A 20202-nucleotide genomic window follows, 5' to 3' on the forward strand; every position below is an offset into this window, starting at 1 on the left:
AATTAAGGATAGAGGATTGCCGAGTTTGGCAGATTGAACAGCATTGGAGTTGAGACAGGTTGGATGGCAGTGTGGTTGAGGATATTGAATAGCTATTAGAGGATTCATCGGAATAGGGATACCATTATCACGCCATACCACCATCTACCTAACTACTTCCTAAACCATCTCCTGATCTCCCACCCTCTGCTTCTCCACACCATCCACCGTGCCCTCTCTGCCCTCCTTTCCTCCCTTGACCCTAAACCCCACACCAGGCACCCTACTTCTGAGCGCCAAACTGCTACAAACCACAGACACACTACTCAACGCCATCGCCAAACTGGCCCAGACAGGATCAAGTCTGATATGCTTCCTCCCCGTATCCTCCATCGCCATACCGCCCTCCATTCCAACGCCGTTATGGTGCATGTCCATCTGTTTGCCTCCGGTGGTGATGGGGAACAAAACGCCTGCGGCGATGGGCATGGCGACGAGGTTGTAGATGAGCGCCCAGCCGAAGTTGAAGTATACGCGACGGAAGACTACGCGGGAGAGGTCGAGAAGAGTGAGGATGGTTGTTAGGCGGGAGTTGATGAGGATGAATGAAGAAGATGAGAGGGCGATATCGGAACCGGAGCCGATTGCTATGCTGAGGTCGGCGGTGGAGAGAGCGGGTGCGTCGTTGATGCCGTCACCTACCATGGCGACAGTTGCGCGTTTCTGCCTTTTCTGCCTGCGAGGTAGGAAGGGGATGTTGAATATAGACTTGTGTGGCTTGATGAGGGTCTGCTGAAGGTACTTAATCTTTTCGGCTTTCTGATCTGGGAGGACGCCGGCAATGATGTTGGAAGTTGGGATGCCGACTTGCGCGCCTACAGCGTTGGCTGTAGTTGAGTTGTCACCAGATAGCATCCAGACGTCTATGCCGCGCGCCTGTAGGGCTGATATGACGCCTGGTGCCTCGGGGCGGAGCGGATCCGCGATGGAGAAGCTACACACGAGTCGCCAGAATGACGCAGGTTGAACTTCAGTGACGGCGAGTGACAGGGCCTCCGACGTGTTGGATGGCTCGGACTGCTCTGCCACACTTTGCTCACCAGTTCGTGGTAGAAACAAGGCGACTAAAGCGACCGAATCTCCCTGTGACTTCCACTTCTGCAGTGATGACGCATCGTCGGCGAGGATGGGGACGTTATGGTCAGCCATGAAGCTTTCATTACCAATGATCGCCACGATGTCTTGTCCGTCGACCCTGAAAGTACCCTTGAGACCCTTGCCAGGGACCTCATCGACGTTGACTGCTGTAGGTGTGTTGTGGGTCTCTTTGTTACAGAAAGAGACTAGCGCTCGAGCGATAGGATGGTTGCTGTTCTCTTCCAATGCCTTGACAATGCCCAACACAAGTGCAGCGCTCTGGTCGTTGGAAAACTTGTGATTCGTTACTGCCGGATCGCCACCCTGTGTCAAGGTGCCAGTCTTGTCGAAGACGATGCAGTCGAGTGAGCTGGCTTCTTGGAAAGCTTCACCACCACCCCGGACAAGAATACCGTGTTTGGCAGCTAGTCCGCCTCCCACGAAGAGCGCAGTGGGTGCGGCTAGTCCGATACCGCAAGGACAAGCAATGACAAAGACGGCAATGGCAAAGCGAAGAGACCAAAGCTCCCAGCCGCCAGCAGATTCATTCTTCCAATCGCTCGGTATCGCACCAGTAGTACCGAGGATGAGCCAGACAAGCCAGGTGAGTATGGCAGCAGCGATGACGAAAGGTACGAAATGCGAAGTGATAGTATCAGCGACACGTTCCACCGGTGCGCGATGTGACTGTCCTTCTCGCACAGCATTGATGATCTGATCCAGCATGGAAGTACCCGATACTGTCGTGATCCTGATCTTGACCGGTGAACCTTTATTCACTGTACCAGAGAATACAGTATCATGCTCTGTCTTCTTGACCGGACGTGACTCGCCAGTCAAGCTTGACTCATCGAAGTTAGAGCTGCCCTCGATAATGTCTCCGTCGAAGGGTGGCGAAGTGCCGTTGTGGACTCGAACGACATCACCGACCTCGAGAAGGTCGGTAGCGACCTTAGTATCGCCTTTCTCCGCATCGATAAGAACAGCCTCGTTAGGCCGAAGCTTTCCAAGCGAGGTGACAGCATCGCCAGTCTTGGCTTTGCTATAAGCTTCCAAGAAACGGCCGATGAGTAAGAACATCGTCAGGAAGACTACTGCATCGAAGTAAGAGTCGTTCATGGAACCAGAAGACTTCTTCGTGGCAGCCAAGATGAGCTCTACGATTGATGCCAGGTATGCGATTGTCGTACCGAGTGAGATGAGCATGTTCATGCTGCCGAAACGGGTAAAGCGGTGCAGATAAGGAGTCCGGCTTCCTGGTCGCCACATTGATCTCAGCTCTTTCAGTGCACGCCGATGGAATGTATCAGCGGCGAGGAAGTAGATAGGCGTAGCGAGGAAGAACAGTGCCCAGCTTAATCGAGTGACGTTGCCGGCCCATATTTTGCCCATGAAGTATGTGCGTATAGGGTCTTCAGAGCTAATCAAGCTCATGAAGACAATTCCTAGGATAAACGTGGGAATCGCAACCACGATGCATAGAATGAGGCGGAACAAGATACGTTTCCGCTCTTCCGCATGCATCTCGCGCGCGCGCTCTTCCAGTGTCGGAGGGTGGAAGACCGAAGGCTGGAACGCTGGGTTGAGGCTCTTGATGGTCGAAAAGATCTTTCGGATCGTGAAATGAGGAGGGTCCGGTACATATCTGATATGCAGAATGGGTTGCTCAAGCGATAGTGATGGAGAGTCGATTACAAAACTGCGCTCGTTCTCAAACGCTTCTTGCAATCCTCGGGTAATGTTATCTGGGCAGTGGTGGCAGAACATACCATCTATGCGAATCGCGACTGAACGCTCGATGGTGTCGGTCACTGTGGTCCCTTCTTGAACAACTTGATCGAGGGTAGCGGTGTACCCGACATCCTCGATACTTTCCTTGACCTCTGGCAGATGTTCCTTGCCTCTGAATATGATGGTGGCACTGTTCGAGATAAGGTTGATATCGACCTTCTCAATCCAGGTCAAAGGTCGTAGCGCATGGTTGACGTTTCCGACACAGGCGGAGCACGTCAGACCTCCGAGGGAATATGTTGCGCGCCACCTTTCGCTCTGTTGTTTCGATGCGGCTACAGCTCCGGGCGATGTAGTCTGCAAATCCTCGAGCTTCTCTACTGCGACATCAAACCCACAATCTTCGATCGTCTCGACAAGCTCCTCGCAACTCTCTTTGCCACTGAAGACTATCACCCCGCTGTTAGTCAAGAGATTGACATTGACTGACTGAACCCATGGCAGTTCCTGGACCGCGTGCGTGATGGCAGAGACGCATGAGCTGCACGTCATGCCGGTAATAGACAGCGTTGCTTTGTAGACTTGTGGGGCCGCAGGCGAGTCAACAGTAACGAAGGCCTCGGATAAAGGCGACTTCGGTTCGGGCGACGAGAAGCCATCGGAGCTACCTCTGGGTGAAGTCGTGACGATAGGCGCAGGCTTGAATCGCAGCAACTCGTCGCCGTGCAAGCTAACCCCACCACCTTCTCTTTTGCACTGCTCGCACTGAGCTAGGTGAGTTTCTTTCTTCCTCATGTCGTCGTGTGAGTCTTCAAGGTCGGCAGCAGGATGTAACCAGTGATTGACGGCGCGTTCAAAGCTAGTGTGCCACTCCTTGCTCTTACCCTCGGGGTTCTTAACCTCGATCGGACTCCGGACAGCCTTGGTGTCTTGAAACACGCTGTGTATCTCGAATCCCGCAGCCTCTAGCGAGACGGTGATGTCGTCAAGGTTGAGAGAAGCGGCGTGGCGTACAACCACTGAATGTGAAACGATGGAGACGAATACGTCTTGTGGCGGCGGTGAGAGCGCGGTGAGAGAGGCTTGGATACCGTCCACACATGACGGGCAGTGGAGATTAGAAATAAAGCATGTCGTCGTTGTGGTGCCGTTCACCGCAGGATCGCGCAATCTGGGTAACGGCGCAGCGGGAGACATGGTGACTGGTTCGCGTTCGGGGTGACCTTGGCTGTGTAATATCGACAATGTCGGTACTCCTCAATCAATCGGGTGGATGACTCTCTTGCTCAGGCGATGATTGATAGATGTCAGTGGGCGCCGGTTCCGGGGTAGTAGCCAACGGCTGTCGTCGCGCAATCAAAGCAATCAAGGAAGCGACTGGGCGTGGACGAAGGAAGGAACGTTCAAGGAAACACAACACGATACTGGAACCCTCAGATATAAGTGAAACCCGAATTTTCGAGCCTTTTCTGCGAAATGTGTCATTGCTACCTACATTTCTGATTCATCGTCCAAAAGCGTGACAGTGGCGGCCGCACAAGTCGCGCAGTTGCCACGGGCGAGGTTGAGTGGGTCTCCGCACAAACTGCGCAGTGGCAGCCCACCCGTCTGACTCGCCAGGCCGCATCGTTGGCAAATAAACCCTTGCGCAAACATGTGCATGCAGCATTGCGTGTATGTAGAAAGAATCTCACTCCAGGCACTCTTCTTTGTCTGCGTGCTGGCTTGGCTTATGCCGCACTGGCGTCAGCGGATCTGCAGCCACGTGAAAACAAGCTTCTCGCTTGCCCCGGATTCGTCCACCTTTGGCTCCCGACATGCATATGTCTTCATCTACATATATGGATAGCAATCTGGAAATACCGACAGCCCTATGCAGTGTATCACGCGGAAGGGCGGCATCGTGATTGCGGAGGACCAATACCGGTACGGGCCATCCAGAAGGAGAGCTGTGCGTCTTGCGAAGTTATTTCCCAAGCGGGTTATACTCTAACAGGCGTGTGTAGGCAAGCGCAAAGACTCTGCGAGTGAGTGGGTCTTCATCTGAACTCCGGCCGTGTTAACAGCAGTTCAGAATCTGTGGACACCGCGCTAGAAGCCCGATCTTCCGCAGGCACGTCTCTTGATCTCCAAATCCTAGGCGCAAAATTTCCAGATGATGATTAGTATAGAAGACGGAGTCACTCAAAAAGCACGATAGATCTTGTAATGTTCAGCAAGAGCGTTTCAGCAGTACTCCAGTACTGAGGGCAATAGAATCAGGGCTTGGGTCGGCAAAGTCGCATTGGGTGTGCTGTAGATAGCAGAGTCGAGTTGCTTTGGCATAATCTGGGCTCTGGGCATTGGGCTCTCAGCATATATGACGGTTGCTTTCCACAGATGTCGCAAATACTGCGCTAAAAGGAAGTCACCACCTAAAGAAACAAGAAAATGCGGCGCTGCCAGCGCCGCCTAAGGCCCATCTATCGGGCTCCCGTGAGAAGGAAATTGAAACCTAGATCCCAGCTGTGGTCTTTTTCGATCCGGTCGTCTTGATGTGCTGTTTGGGTGTGTACGGTGGTGGATTGGTATGCTTGTGAGCATCCATCTCTTGCCCTGATGACGAGTCCCTCATGACGCCGTGTCCTTGCTCAGCGCTTGCCACCTCAGCAATGGGCCTGCCAGCTAGTTCACCCTTGGTTTCCATCGGTGCCGTCGGCTCGGTTCCTTCGTAACGGCGTTCCGTAGGGATGAAAGCATCGTAGTATCGCGGCATTATGAAGCCGAGCAGGATAACGATTATAGTGATTATGGACAAGATGAATCCGGCAATCATCATTGGGTCGTACCGTAGAGTGTGAAATTCGGGGAAAGCGAAGGAGAAGATGATGGCGAGGACGGGTCCACTGAGATAACGGAGGAGGAATGGCATGAAGGCTGGTATCGTCCAGTTCTTGCCCTGGCCAACGATGACGTTCAGGTCGCGACGGAGTTGGTTACCCTGCCGTGTTCGTTAGTTGACTGAAATGTCAGGATTGTTTAGTTGGTTCGACTTACCGAGTAGAAGGCGAGGAACCAGAACTTCCGAACGAAAGTATTCCGGTGCCAGAAAGACGGCGCTCGCGCGGCGGGAGTCTTTGCCACGAAAACAGCAATTACGGCCATAAGGAAGTAGAAACCGATACCAGCACCGGCGCCTGCTCCAGGTCGGCTGATGCCATGCGCAAGACTAATACCAAAGACCTGACCGCCGAAGAAACCAACATTGTATATGACAAAGGCGGGCAGGCCGGTTTCTTCAACGATGTCTCTCCATCGGTACACGGTCGTGGCGCTGGAAACCTCGCTCCAGACGACAAATATTAGAGCGACGTTGTTAACCCAGCGATCAATACCATCGAGGAGGTAGTAGCCGAACTCCGTGCAATATGGAAGACACCTAAATTGTCAAAGTCAGCGAGCAGTTCTTATAAGTAGCTGGGCAGCATCACTTACATCAAAAATGAGAGAACGGTCAGCCCAGTAACCACGACAGGTCTCGAAGCCTTGACCATGCCAGAATCGCAAATAAGCGTGACGACAACGTCAAGCATGACAAAAGCCGAACTGAATCCGAGCACAATGAGCGTGAAGAACAAGAGCACTGCCCAGAAGTTTGCTCCAGGCATCTGTAGCACTGCCTCAGGAAGTGTCAAGAAACCTACAACGAAGGCGCCGAGTCGCTCACCGTCCTGTGGCCACCTTTCGAGAAAGCCTACAACGCCAAAGACGGCGAATGCAGCGAAGTTTTCGAAAAGTACGTTGCTACCGCAAATAAGACAAGCGTCCATTACGGCGTTGGCGTGTTTTGTGTTGTAACTGGCGTACGACGTGAAGTATCCGAAGCCGATACCGGTGGAGAAGAAGACTTGGCCAACAGCTGTCTGCCACACGACTCCCGAGGCGAGTTGTTCGCTCCTCCAAGTTCTCCAAACAAGAGCAACACCTTCACTCGCATTGGGAAGAGATAGCGCTCGGCCAACGAAGATGATGGTGGTGACGATGGGTAGTCCCATGGTGAAATATACGACGCGACCGGTCATGCCGACTCCACGGAAGATGGATATCCAGATCAAGAACCATACAAAGATACTCCAGCCTACAGTTGAGCCGATCAGAGCTCCGTTGGGATAGCCGGTGAATGAAGCTACGGAGTTGCCATCCGGGGTGAGGCTTCCCTCGTTGATGTCTCCGCGCTGAAGAACGTCTTTGTAGTAGAAGTCCTCGATGCGGCCTTCCCATGGCAAGGGACTCGTGAAACTTTCTTGGAAGTATCTCATAATCCTGGTGACAAAGTAAGTACAGGCCAAACGTCAATCTTATTTGGAGACACTGCATACCATGCCAAGTTAACAGTAAAGTACTGGACGACAAGGAAACTGACGATAACAGGCCCCATACCAACTCCCTTAAGACGACGGTTTATGTTGTTGACTAGCGGCAGATAATTAGTTGGCATTCCATACGTAATCACCACAGGAGCTATCTTACATGCAATGACAGTACCACCACGGTACGCTTGACCAATTGACACTTCCAGGATGAGCGCCGGGATAGCAATGAGGAAGACGGCCAGAAGATATGGAATGAACCATTGAAGGCCATAGTTGTTGTACAGCACACTCGGGTATCTGAGCAGGTTTCCTTGTCCTGCGCAGCCGCCCATGGCAGCGAGTAGAAAGGCTGCTCTCGAGGGCCACTGGTCACGGCCATCTTCGCTTTTCGAGGCTTGAGGCGCCAAATAGCTGCCTATCTTTCGCAGGAATCGCATCGCCATCTTGTATGAACAGCTATCTTGCGAGAGTTGAAGTGAGGTGTAGAAGGCCGGGCCTCAACAAAACGGAAGTATCGGGATAGAGCAACGATCCCAAATCGACCTTTCTTTGGGAGACTGTGAAATGTGGGCGGACCTAGCCATTACATGTGAGAAGTGAAGTACTTTTGTATTCCGTTCAAAGCAAACGCCCCACTACGTCCGCCAAGATCGTACCAGTCTCTTCAAACCCACGTTCGGTTGCTGTTGGTAATGGGTTGCGATTTCCCTGCATTTCCCAGTTCACATCGCATGGTTGACCCACCCGATCCTACACCGGGGGTGCGACTACGGCAACCCCGACGTTAACAATCGCCATGACACAAAACAAGCTTTTCCTGCAAGACGGGTTTTCTTGCTCGCAATTCACAAACCCTCATGGGACAAGAACATGGTTTCCAATGGCTCGGCGGGGCCCGCCGTTGATAGCCAAGCTTCCGCCGGGGAGGATGTGGAGAAAAGCTCATCGGCAAAGGCCTGGCGTACGTAAGATGGTTGGGGTCGAAAGTATCCCGACAAATCATATTCTGTCTACATGCCGAGTTCCGCGTGCCAATGCTGGGCGTGGCTCGGTTCCGCCGCAGCTGTCACGTCACGATCGCTCTTTCTTCCGCATTGGTTCGCGCTTACCATTCAAGCAATTCCGAGTCAGTATGGGAAATATCAGCCTCTGATGGCGTGCTCAGGAACCATCGCACGGGGAAAGAGTGAGTCCCTTCATCCAACGTGCCTTTGTGAACAGAGAACTGTGGCAAAGCCCGACAGTCCCTTGCGATAGCCGATATAGCCGACTTCAGGCGTACCATGCGATCCGCGTCGGACGCGTTGGCTTCGCGTACGACGCAAGTGTGGTGAGCCATGCTTCGTAGCACGTCGGCAACAGTGGGGCAGCCCACCACTTCGGTAACATATGCAGTGTTTGGTCTGGGGGTGGGTCTTTTCAGTGATATCATGGACGTTGGGTAATGTGCTCCACTCGAGTACATGACCGTCGAAACCTGCAGACTTGTTGTGGTTGATGTATAGAGCCCAAGCCGAATGTTGGGATCGTGCACTCCGAGGCGATCAGGTGTCCGAGTCGTGTTGTGCCTCCCACTGAAGATGTTTGACCATGGCCTTTTCCGCTTCAAGCTCTGCTTCAAGTGTGTTGATGCGATATGTCAGCTCCGTAATCTTCGCTTCCTTTGCCTTAACTGTGCTACGGCTGACATCGCGACCTCTCTTGTATCCTTCGGTGTTCTTGGCGTGTCGAACCAGGAGAGTTCTGAGCTCGTTTTCGGTAGAGTCTGCGAGGCGTGTGCTACTGTTCTGCAGCAAGTCGAAGACGTCTTTGACGATGTCGTCGTTCACTGCATTTCTGAACCGATTCGGGGTGGGGGTCGCGTCAAACGAAGACGACGGAGTTGCGGTCTGACGGTGCTCGTTCGCATCAACGTTGGATGAAGGAGTAAAGGGAGCGCCCCCTGGTGTTGGGTGTCTGGGTGCGAACGGGTTGTCTCCTGGGGATCTTCGGTCGGTTTGGGGCGTCTGCAGCCCATTAATTCTGGAGCTACTGCCTGTGTCCATCTGCCATGGGAGCTTCTGTCGTTTGGGTGCAGGGGTCGTGAAGTTGGTCGTCCTCGCGGCCTTGCTCGGTGTCTCTGCCTCGACCATGGCCTGGTTCAAATCATCATCGTTAACCTGCCCGAGGCCATATTCGTCATCGAAATCATCGTTGCTAGGTCGTGTTCGTTTGCGACTTGATGCGGCTGGGTTCGTTTCGACCGTGTAAGGTGGTGGAGGGGAGGGTTGACGTCGGGAAGGAGTGACTGGGTTGGTGGGAGCTGGGTTGGCAGGGCCGGGTTCGGTGCGAGAGTTGTTTGCGAGGGCACTCTGCTCCCTGGCATGCGCCTGATCATCCCACAGAAAGAACTTGCATCGGTCCTCAGCATCCTGAGGCTTTTGGCAAGAGCGAACTGGGGCGCGTTAGAGAGCTAGCCCTTGACCAGTAAAGAAGAAGTAACATACACCATCTTCCCTTGTTCGGGCCTGCTTTCTTGGTTTCGAAATGTACTGCTGGCAGTCTGGGACTGCAGTCACCTTGTCGTTGTTAGTGGTGCTCATGTCTTGTGGGAATGTTTGGACTTACAGTGCCAAACACCGTTCAGGAACTGGCCCTTGGGTGGCCCGCCGCCGCCGCTACGTCCTCCTCTAAAAGCAGACATGATGATTCAGGGAGGATTAAATCGTGATGATGTCAGTGTCGGTGCGATACTAGTGCGGAGGGTCATGTTTGTACAAGTAACCAAACAAAGATGGCTGGTAACAAGGCGGCGGCTGGGGCTACGGTGGTCCGAGCTCGAACCCTGGCCAGCGGGGTGTGAGGTCACCTCAGGCACCGCACCGCGTTCCTGGGGCGAACGCTCCACTTGGTTCCCGCCGTATCTCGTATTGACCACTCGGAGGGTTGCTGGCCTGGATGTACCTGCAATCAATCGTCGACAACGAAATTCAAATTCGACCCTTTTGCTGCCGTTGGCCCCATCCCGGCTTGGACACGCGGCCGCCTCCGCAGCTGAAATCCGGGCATGTTCTCGACCATGGCCCGATGGCTCCCCTTTGGCCTTCTGTCCCGCATCCAATCCCACGCACCTCGCACGCTTGGCTCCCATCCCGAGTACTACCATTCACGATAATCATGTCCTTTACGGCTGTATAGATGCGACAACGAGATTGCTACTCCACCCCTTCCACATATTAGGCATACTGCGCTCGCCACGAACATGCTCATCCGCTCAGCGCGACAGATACCGCCGTCGCTCCTCGTCCTGCTTGTCTTCCTCGTCTTCCTGGGATGGCAACTCAGTCAAGGTCCGAGCCATGAAGAGCCTCCACCACCGCCGCCGCCTCCGGCCAAAGGAGATAACAGGCCGTCACGGATCGCCGTCGTGACGTTTGTCACAGATCAGAGATCTTATCTTCATCTTTCGCTCAAGAACAAAGACCGTGAGCCCAGCCTTGTCGGAAAATCGACCCGAATGAAGCTGACGCATAGACTTAACAGACTACTCACGACGTCACGGCTACGACTTCATCACCGACTTCGAAGCGCACTCCGAGCCGCGCAGCCCCGTATACTGGAAGTTCGACATGGTAGAGCGGCTGGTCAAAACCAACAAATACGACTGGATATGGTGGCTAGACTTTGACACGCTCATCACTGACACCGGAGTCGCAGTCGCCGACGTAGTCAGAGACGAGCTAGAAAAAGCCGAGAATGCGAACGAGGTCGACTACATCTTCACACACGACTGCAACGGCCTGAATCTCGGATCCTTCCTCGTGCGCGCGCACGATCGATCGCTCGAATTCGTCCGTCGCGCACTCCAAATACGCGATGAAGCAGAGAAGAGTGACGACAGCAAGAGTTATAGCGAGCAAGACGCCATGGTGCAACTGCTCAAAGAGCAACCATATGTCGGCAGACACGTCGTGGCACCGCAGTCAAGACTGAACGCTTTTCCAAAGGATATCCCTTGCTTCGAGAATGAAGAGGGCGAGTGGAAGCCGGGCAAGTTCGTCCTGCATTTCGCGGGCGCGTGGGCACACGTCAAGGGTGAAGATCCTACGGGCCAGCTCATGAAGAAGTACGAAAGAGATATCATATGGGGGAACTGGAAGGAATTCTATTGATGGTACGCCTCATGAACGATTTCAGACATGTTGGAGTTTAAGGATCTACACGATATCCAGGGTCATCATTCTTACCTTGTACTGTCTGCCCTCGCATTTGGACCCTCAGATGGTAACAGCGCAGTGTTATCTATGATTTCAAGCACACGACGCATCCATTCATGTCATGCCATGCAAATTCAGTCTCGCTTTATACCAGACACCTTCTCAACGTCACGATCAGTATACCATGAACTCACGATAGCGTAGGAGTTACATCAAACACAGCGAACAGTCTTTTCGTGTTCTACACAGTGGCACAGCCTTCAAACCTACTCAACTGATTCAGAACGCAGTGTACATCGGCGCCGCCATCCGTTTCCAAAACGTCATGTGTCTGATGTTGAGTGATTTAGGGTCAAGGATTGCGGGTGCGAATGCCTCGCCATCGGCCGAGGTGCTTCGGCACACACATGGTGTAGGATGGTGTAGTTTTGGAGAAAGGCCTCAATGAGGGATGTACCGAAGTAAGAGCCAGCGATGCAGTTCTTATATAACCTAAGAGTTGTCCAAGCGCAATTCTTCCGTTTGCGTACGCAGGGATATCTGCCCATAACTTGAGATTTTTGGTTTCGCACTCGCTCCAGCCGTGAAATGTTCATCTTTGCTTTTTGGTTTTCACACCGCATGCCATGAATATTTACGACTTTTGGGTAGATGCGGTCGAAGAAGTCCACGCCAGCATCGTATGGGGCCAGTAAGTTTTGGAAGAGCAGCACATCACTAATCCGTAGTACTTTTTTTCGAGATCATGTTCGCGAAATTCATTCTTTTTTGGTAACTTTGCGGCAACGTGGAAGTATAGGAAGGTAAGCCATGAACGGCGAAGATGTGGCTTTATAGAAAGCCGGTAGCAACTAGGAGCAGAAGCAGCACATGTCCCTTCATGTGACTATTTTTCGTTATGCATACGAAGTCCCTCTCACATGATGAATGTCTCTGAAGTCTTTTGTTCCACACCTTTGTTGCAGCTTCTCGTAGAACCTTCGCATGGGCACGTACATCGTCAATTTTACTAATATCAATGGAACTATCGCACAGCTCAGCAGAGCGTCGTTTTTTTTTTCCCGAAAGTTTGGAAGGGCAAGAGCAGCTGTCAAAGACATAGGTGCACTTGCAGCGAGTTTCGGAGGAAGCCAGAGGCATGCGCATAAATTCTCCTTGATTTTTGGAGGATAAAATGAGGGTAATGTGGGAAGAAGGGAGACTAATCTCGTGTGGACTTTATACCCTGCAAGGACAATCTGTTAATAGCGAGTATGATACCGCTGAACTCATCCGCATCGCCCACCAGTGCTAACTAGATACGAAGACAGCGGCAATTTCGGACCGCCATAACTGTGTCGTATCACAATTTGGATTTGCCGCCATTTCACATGGCACAGACGTGGAAAGGGTTGTTCTCAACGCATGTACACGGAATTGGCAAGTTTGATCTGCGTTGAAGTATCTGGGGCACACGCTCTTAGACAAGAGACATTTGCATATGCGAAGGGTGTTTTGGGGTGACATTACGTTTAATTCATTGAGATAAAATAGGGAGCGGAGTTGTGCCGAAGACATCGACTGCTATCCTAGAACTCAGAGCGGGAGTCCAGGCGCGAAGCCATATCAAGGCTACTCTCGAGTTTTAAAGGTACGCGAAAGGTATCGCGCATAGAACTGGCAGCGATAGAAGATTTTGCAGAACTTGCGGTATTGATATAGCCAGTCCAACTTGCGGCGGTCTGCATGGCTTGAGTCCGTAGTAGTTTCAATTCGACGAAGACTCAGAAACCATGGAGAGTTTGTTTTGCGGGTTTGGCCGTCTTTTCGCAGCCTGGTTCATGGCGAAAGGCAATCAGCTTTTTGATGCTTCGTCTCACTCATGAAGCATACCCAGCTGAGTTTGGAATTTGGAAAAGAAGCAAGAACCCATGCAAAAGGCGAGGTAGCGCTTTGGAAATAAGCACCGCAGTTATGATGAAGCAGAGAAGTCCAACAAGTCCATGAGACGTTTATATAGGCGATTTTCGATACTCGCTCTCTTCCCATAATCTTGTTGATCGGGTGTTTCTTCGTGTCTCCCATCAAACGCTTCGTCTTTGACTTTTGCGGCGTGCTTCAAAGTTTGATAACAACCAGGACTCTTCGGACTCCCAGCACACAAGCCATATCACCTGGGAATGTATTGATCTTGTTTAGCCATGCAAACGTCCTTGTCATGTTGATGAAAGCCGGATATTCTTTTGGAGCGCATAGCGGGATTCGAATACTGTTTCAGGAGACTGGCGGAGCAGACATGCGAACGCCTTCGTCGGCTTTCGGGTCCCTCATCACAGAGGAGCTTCGCGCATTTTGGAAAACACAAGCAACGAGCGTAAGATGAGAAGATTGGTAGAAGCCAGGAGCTGATTTTATACTCGGTGTCGCGGGCGACAAGACAGACATAGTTCTCCATGTAAGCTGCTCTATCTCTCCCGGAAACATGAGTAGCTCGACCCCCGTTTTTGCGTCATGTACCAACGACACTCTCGTCGTTCATGATACTTTGGGAACATTCTTTTTGAGCGCCGGGGCGAGGACGCACAGCAGCGAACATATCCAGTAGTATTGGGTGTTTTTGGAGAAACATGGTTAGCATCAACATTGCTTTTGGAGAAAGGCATGTCGCTGCGTGAAGATGAGGAAGGAAGGCCAAAGTCTGGACCTCAAACCGCAACCAAAGAGCCAGAGCACCAGACCATAGCGATGTGCGTGCGAGGTCTGGTAGTACGGCAGTATATGGAACCCGTCGTGTATTTTGGAATTTGTAGCTTGTAGTAGCGACCAGAAGCATGGTCGGATGAACTGATGACTTTTGGAGATCTGCTCGAACAGTCCATTGCTGTTTTTGTACAGCCTTTCTGGAGCGAAACATCAGCTACCATACTGTGGGTTTTGGAGAGAAATATTGTGCGATTTGTGGAAGAAAGCAGAGAGGCGAAGAAGGCAAGGTTTATATACGGCGATAGCTCCGAGAACGGCTTCCCCGATCATCGTTCCTCGCTCCACGTGTTTTGGAGCCACAGGCCAAACTACTCAGACGTTCAGAGCTAGGCGATAAATTTTCGGAGAAAGTCAACGCGGCAGCCATGTAATGAAATCGTGCATATTTGGTACTCGGAGCGGCGCACAAATCATAGAGCTTTTGCGATACTGTTTTAGACAGTCATGGAGGCGAACATCGTACTTTTCGTAGCAAGAGGCTCTGGGTAAGAATAAGGGGAAGAAAGAGAGAGCCGCGAAGGAGGCGGCTTTGTATCGTGAAGCGCAGATCTCCAGACCGACACATGGCAAGTTTTCTTAGGATCTTTGAACGAGGCCACCAACAGGCCATGTGTATGACTGACGGACCTTTTGGTGTCCAGTAAAGATGGCGAGTGCTTGAACTCAAAGGCGGAAGGAACTGCCCATGCAATTGTATCGGTTCATTTTAGGGACAGAGCACCATCAAATTTTAGGGTGCGATTTTTGAGAAAGAGAAGAATTACCAGTGTGCGTAAAGAGTAGAGGAGGAACTGGCGGAGGTTTATATATATGTGTTGTCGGCAGCGACACACACACATGGAAACTGCTCTACCATTTCCGTAGCTATTACTGCACTCTCCGGCAATTTCCCAGAAAATGATGTATTTCGGCGAGGAGGGACCCGAGACATAGCGAGACGTTCGAGAAATTTCGGTAGTCAAGCCGAGGAGCAGACATCATCTGGTTATTCGCTACCTTTGGAAACGGGAGCGCACATGTCGCTATCATCAGTCTGTTTTGATAACTGATCGGTGGACTATAAAGAATGTAAAGAAGGCGGAAAGATTTTGGAAGATGTTCATATGCCGGTGGGGAGACCATAACGCAAGATGACGCAAGATTGGAAAGTTTTGAAGGGTGTAGGGGGTGAGGCTTTCGTCTACCCGGAACATGAGTAGCTTTTGGTGGTATTTTTGGAGAAGGGCAGACATGTGATTTTGGTATGGTGTTTTTAGTGGAGAACAGCGAACAGCACATGAAATTGGGTCTCCGCGTTTTTGGAAATCAAAGTTGTGGCTTTTGAATGGAGGAGAAGGATAGAAGGGAGCGAGTGAGAGGTATTTATACACTACTGGAGCATGAGACGATGGTATGTTGCACGTGCTACGGGCTGACTGCGTTACAAAGCTACTCCCAATGATCGCTACTGCGACATCAGCAACGAACTCAACCTACCCACATTGGCGCAATGACGTCACATTCTCCTTGCCCATCTTCTCAAGCTGTCGCCAGTAACTTCGCCGCTTTGTCAATCGCCTCCTTCAGCCAGACGTTCCACTCCAGACACAGCGGTAAGTTCCCATCTTGCAGTGCTTCCATACTCGCCGGAAGCATTTGCGCTTTGTACCCTGCATCTCGTCAGTCAACATCCACAATACGTCCTTTGCTACTTACCATCGTCCCGATTCGGCGCATACAACGCGTTCTTGTAGAACGGTCGTCCTGGTAAGCCTTCTGCTCTCACGAACAGCCTTTGCACATCGCGCATGATGCGATTCGCCTTCTCTACCCTCACCACATTCCCCAAGAACTCTTTTTCAGCCGTCCGATCCGCGAAGTCAGATGCGACCTGTTGAAACGTCCTCCCCGCAGCCGCGAGCTCGTTAAGCTTGATCTGACGTTGAAGGTCACCACTGTTTGGCCTTCCCATCGTCTCTCCCACAAGCTCGCGGATCCAGTAATTGAAGTTGCGGGCATAGGCATCCATATCGAAAGGGATGAGAGCATCATCGGCGAGGTGATACGCCAACAGCGTAATGAAATGCCCCACAGTAGCGTGTATACTAAAGTCTGGATCGATCATACTCTTCATCCAATGATACGAATCATAATTGCTGTGATAATGATAGACCGGTGTCGTACTCGACGCGTCCATCCCAAAGTCCAGCGCACCGATACCTAATTGAAGGAAAGCGGTGTAATCGCTTCCACTGCCGAGATTGGAGAAGCCATTGTCTTCGGGGCGGAATCGGTAGAGATCGTACCATGCGTCGTAGAGAGTTCGTTTGCCGTAGACGACTTTCTCCATGACTTTTTGCGCGATGGTGCGGAGTTCGGGGGTGGCGCCTGCGCCGGGGAGTGGACCGGCGACGCCGATGTCGACGTTGAGGTAAGTTATCGCTGTTGCGGCGAGCCAGGGGGCATGTTCTTCGACCCATTCCGTTGAGCCAATTAGGGCGTACTCTTCTGCGTCCCAGGATGCGAAGACGCTAGAGAGGAGTTAGCTTGGGGTGAATTGGCAAGGTCTCGTAGGCTTACATGTTTCGACGAGGCACCCAACCAGTCTTCTGCAGCTCTCCGAAAGCCCTTGTGATTTCGATCATGATAGCTGAGCCTGAGTTCGGATCCGCTGCTCCACCGACGATCCACGCATCTCGATGGTTTCCGATGATGATAGTCTCATCTGCATTCGTCCCGTTGATGATGCCGACAACGTCCCAGATTGGCGTGATCTTGTCTTCCATGGAGTTGGTAAGAGCAAGAGTAGTGCCTGGTGCAGGACCAGTGCTATATGTTGCAGCCAAACCGCCAATCCACCCATCACGTTTGATAGACTTGTCTGTCATGCCATACCCGTCCAAAGCTTTCAGAAGAGGTAACGCATCGCGGTAGGAGATGGGTAAAGACGGAATCTTGGGTAGATTTTGAGGGTTACTGACACGCTCGACTCCGGGTTTTGACGCGTATCCGGGAGTTGTTGGATCACCGGGGTACTGATTGATGGACGCAACGGACCCTCGTTGGACGGAGGAAGGCTGGCGTGCTGGACCATCTGATCGAGGTTAGCGATGCGCACGTGCGATAAGCAAAGTGCAATGGAAGTCATACTGGGGTATGCAACCTGTCCCTTTGCCTCCTGCGGCCCGTCATCTCCAGGGTCACTGAACATAACGACTCCTCTCATGCCTTGTGCTTCAGCATTCCGAACCTTGACGCCACGAAACGGTCCTCCATATTTTGCAAGGGCAATCTTGCCTGCCAAGTCGATATTGGCCGCTGTGAGTGCAGCAAAGTCGTCTTTGTGGCCGCGGCTATGACATGTAAGCAAGATTCACCACGGTAGAAGTAGTGACCACTTACCCAACATAGACGTACTCGGCTTCTACCTGGCCAGAAGCTGAATAGCCATGGAATGCTGGCAACGCTTGACTCTGCGGGTAGCTTGTCGTTTCGTCCTCCGGTAGGGCATCTTCGTACAGTTGAGCCGTGTATTGAGTGGAATTGCCCGTCTTCAGGACCAGACTCTGCTCTTTCGGGTAATTGAGGAATACTTCATACTCTACAAATGAGGCAGGTACCCCATTCTCTGTCCACGTCTTCGCGGTTTGCTCCGCCATGGATTTGTTGCGTCCGGCAATGTGGTCGCCATGGGTGTAGTAAGAGGACCACGTATCGATAAGAGCAGTTGAAAAAGATGTGTGTAGAATCTTCTCATTCTCATTCCATACCGGTGGGAACGGCGCTGTCTGGCGAGGTACTAGAGGAAGTTGTTGTGACTGCTGGCCGAGATCGAGGCTGCGCAGTTCTCGTTGGCATGCTGTTGTTCGTTGCACGGCGGTCAGCGCAAGAAGAAGAGTAAGTATCATGATTGAGTGATATTTGTTACTGATGGAGTTGTGCTGCAGGCAGGTAGGTACCTAGTGAGTAGGTGCAAGGTAAAAGACAAGGGCACGTGCATTTGCACATTTCAACCGTGGAAGGTTCCTCATGAATGGGCAGGAGCAATCTCCCGGTCTCGGTTCCCCTCCCGATGGTTAGAGTTCTGTACAGCATGCGTCTCGTACAGTCCCTCTTGTGGAATGCGACAGGGGTGTGTGAATAGCCGCTATGGTGCTGGGCTGGGTGATGGGCCAGACCGGACGGCTAAGGTCGGTGCCATCGCTGAGCGAAAAACATGATCCTGCTGTACGCAGCGTGGATGCTCCAAGGATCCTGAGATCTTGAAATGTAAATCAGGAGTAACAAATACCTTCAGGCTTGTTCAAGAGTAAATTGATCAGTCAATTGGCATACCTCTTACATGGAAATTCCCCTACTATACGCTCGCTTTTCCCACTCAAAGCTCGTTGTGGCCAGGCGTCTCCGGATCTTGTGAGACGTCTTCTGCAACCTCTTCTACCTCAATCTTGACCTGCTCTTCTATATTCTCAGCCTTTGCCACTGGCTCCTCACCAGCAATCAGAAGGGAGTCAGGTATCTTCTCCTTCTTGCCTTCACCCATGCGAATAGCGTCGACCCATTGCTCAACCTCATCAGCTCCGAAAGAGCTGCCAGAGTACTTCTTGTACCATGCGCGCTTTCCGTTGGTGGCAATAAGGTGGACGTCATCTGCACTTCCGAGACCAAGCTCTGTGATGATGGTGGCAGCAAGTGGGTTTGTGGATGAGACGCCGACAAATGGGAAGAGATGGCTGCCGGTAGCATCATACTTCTTGTGGATTGATGCAAGGGATGCGATGGCAGTGGCTGCAGCCTCCGAGGCTTCGTCCTTGGGAAGGAGGGCTAAGACGCAAGTCTTGCTCTGTTCGGTCAAGCACATTGTCTGCAGTTCGGCAGATTCGGATACGAGAGGAATGGTAGGCTTGGTCTCTTCTACCGGAAGCTCGATCGGGTCGGGTGTGTTTTCGTCCTTGACATTTGGATCAGGCGATTCGGTAGGCATGCCAGCCTCCTCTACAGTCTCATCGGTCGCTGATGCGGCAGCTGACGATGAGTCTGCTGACTTGTGCGAAGCTGAGGCTTTCGCAAATTTTCTAGAGGACTTGGATTCCTTCTTGGCATCCTTCTTAGCCTTTGACTTCTTCTCTTTGCCGGGTGGGCAGTCGGGGTTTGGTGGGGCGACTTGGGAGAGGAATTCGACCATGGCTGCTTTATCGACCTTGCCCTCATGCTTGATGGGGGTCTCGGAGCCCGCAGGAATGAGAATCAAGCTCGGGAAGTCGGTGATTCCATACTTTTCCACTGCTGCCTTTTCCGACTTCTTGACCTGTGCGACCGAGACGATACCAGCGAAGTCAATCGCTAGGGCGCGTAGTGTAGCACTGACAATACCCTTCTCACTGAAAAGGATAGCCTTGGCGGTGTCCTTGTTCTCTTGGAGCCACTCGTTCAGGTTCTTGTCGTTGACCCTCTTGACCACGTTGGGAACCTTGTCCTTGACGGCGTCAACGATGCCCTTGGCCGAACGAGGCCCCTGGTAGTCCTCCACCGTAGGCTTTCCGGGCTTCTTGCCAGGCCGGACGATCTTGAGGGTAGGGAAGCCCTGGACGCCCATCTTTCCGCAGAAGGGCTTGTTCATTTCCTCATCGCAGTTGACGGCGGCGACCTTGGCGATACCGGCGAGGGATTTGGCGGCCGTCTCGTAGGCCGGCTTGAGGTTCTTGCAGTGGCCGCACCATGGCGCGTAGAATCTGGGACGTGTCAGGAAGGAGTGCGACGATGATTGGAGATGGCTTACTCGACAATCTAGGGAGTTGTTAGATAGTCCTTGCTAGTAGATTGGGATTATACATACAGAAGTGTAGTTAGACTTTGCGATTACTCGGTCATAGTCCATGCCGGAGATCTGGACGACGGCGCTGTTCTTACCGTAGATGCTCTCGGCGTGGGCATTCAGGGCCAGCGCGGCCGTGGCGGCGAACAGCGTGGTTGCGCGGACCATGGTTGCAGTGTAAGTGGAGTTGCGAGGATGAAATGGGGACTGAGCAGGAGGGGCGCCGCTGCAGTGATGATATAGGCTCACATGGCGGAGTTGCCAGGTTGGC

At 52.2% G+C, this 20202-nt stretch overlaps 6 protein-coding genes across 6 annotated transcripts; 1 reads left to right on the plus strand and 5 right to left on the minus strand.

Annotated features, from left to right (window-relative positions):
* Positions 1-159: 159 nt before the first annotated feature.
* J4E79_006774 (uncharacterized protein) lies at positions 160-4044 on the minus strand (the record flags this gene model as incomplete). The annotated part of the gene is made up of 1 exon (XM_049355643.1): positions 160-4044. One exon carries the CDS (start codon positions 4042-4044, stop codon positions 160-162), a length of 3885 nt encoding a protein of 1294 aa, XP_049209672.1.
* Positions 4045-5341: 1297 nt separating this feature from the next.
* On the minus strand, positions 5342-7642 carry J4E79_006775 (uncharacterized protein; the record flags this gene model as incomplete). The annotated part of the gene is made up of 5 exons (XM_049355644.1): positions 5342-5827; positions 5884-6265; positions 6322-7149; positions 7206-7299; positions 7357-7642. The coding sequence occupies 5 exons, from the start codon at positions 7640-7642 to the stop codon at positions 5342-5344; spliced, it is 2076 nt and encodes a 691-aa protein (XP_049209673.1).
* A 1101-nt stretch (positions 7643-8743) lies between these two features.
* Positions 8744-9882, minus strand: J4E79_006776 (uncharacterized protein; the record flags this gene model as incomplete). Its single annotated transcript, XM_049355645.1, has 2 exons — positions 8744-9633; positions 9807-9882. 2 exons carry the CDS (start codon positions 9880-9882, stop codon positions 8744-8746), a joined length of 966 nt encoding a protein of 321 aa, XP_049209674.1.
* Positions 9883-10440: 558 nt separating this feature from the next.
* On the plus strand, positions 10441-11350 carry J4E79_006777 (uncharacterized protein; the record flags this gene model as incomplete). The annotated part of the gene is made up of 2 exons (XM_049355646.1): positions 10441-10663; positions 10722-11350. 2 exons carry the CDS (start codon positions 10441-10443, stop codon positions 11348-11350), a joined length of 852 nt encoding a protein of 283 aa, XP_049209675.1.
* Positions 11351-15655: 4305 nt separating this feature from the next.
* Positions 15656-18024, minus strand: J4E79_006778 (uncharacterized protein; the record flags this gene model as incomplete). The annotated part of the gene is made up of 5 exons (XM_049355647.1): positions 15656-15786; positions 15833-16647; positions 16697-17210; positions 17267-17469; positions 17519-18024. The coding sequence occupies 5 exons, from the start codon at positions 18022-18024 to the stop codon at positions 15656-15658; spliced, it is 2169 nt and encodes a 722-aa protein (XP_049209676.1).
* Positions 18025-18494: 470 nt separating this feature from the next.
* On the minus strand, positions 18495-20099 carry J4E79_006779 (uncharacterized protein; the record flags this gene model as incomplete). The annotated part of the gene is made up of 3 exons (XM_049355648.1): positions 18495-19848; positions 19896-19903; positions 19953-20099. The coding sequence occupies 3 exons, from the start codon at positions 20097-20099 to the stop codon at positions 18495-18497; spliced, it is 1509 nt and encodes a 502-aa protein (XP_049209677.1).
* Positions 20100-20202: the final 103 nt, after the last annotated feature.

The sequence above is a fragment of the Alternaria viburni genome (assembly GCF_023758015.1).
Source record: "Alternaria viburni strain BMP 2772 chromosome Unknown scaffold_14, whole genome shotgun sequence".
Classification (NCBI taxonomy): domain Eukaryota; kingdom Fungi; phylum Ascomycota; class Dothideomycetes; order Pleosporales; family Pleosporaceae; genus Alternaria; species Alternaria viburni.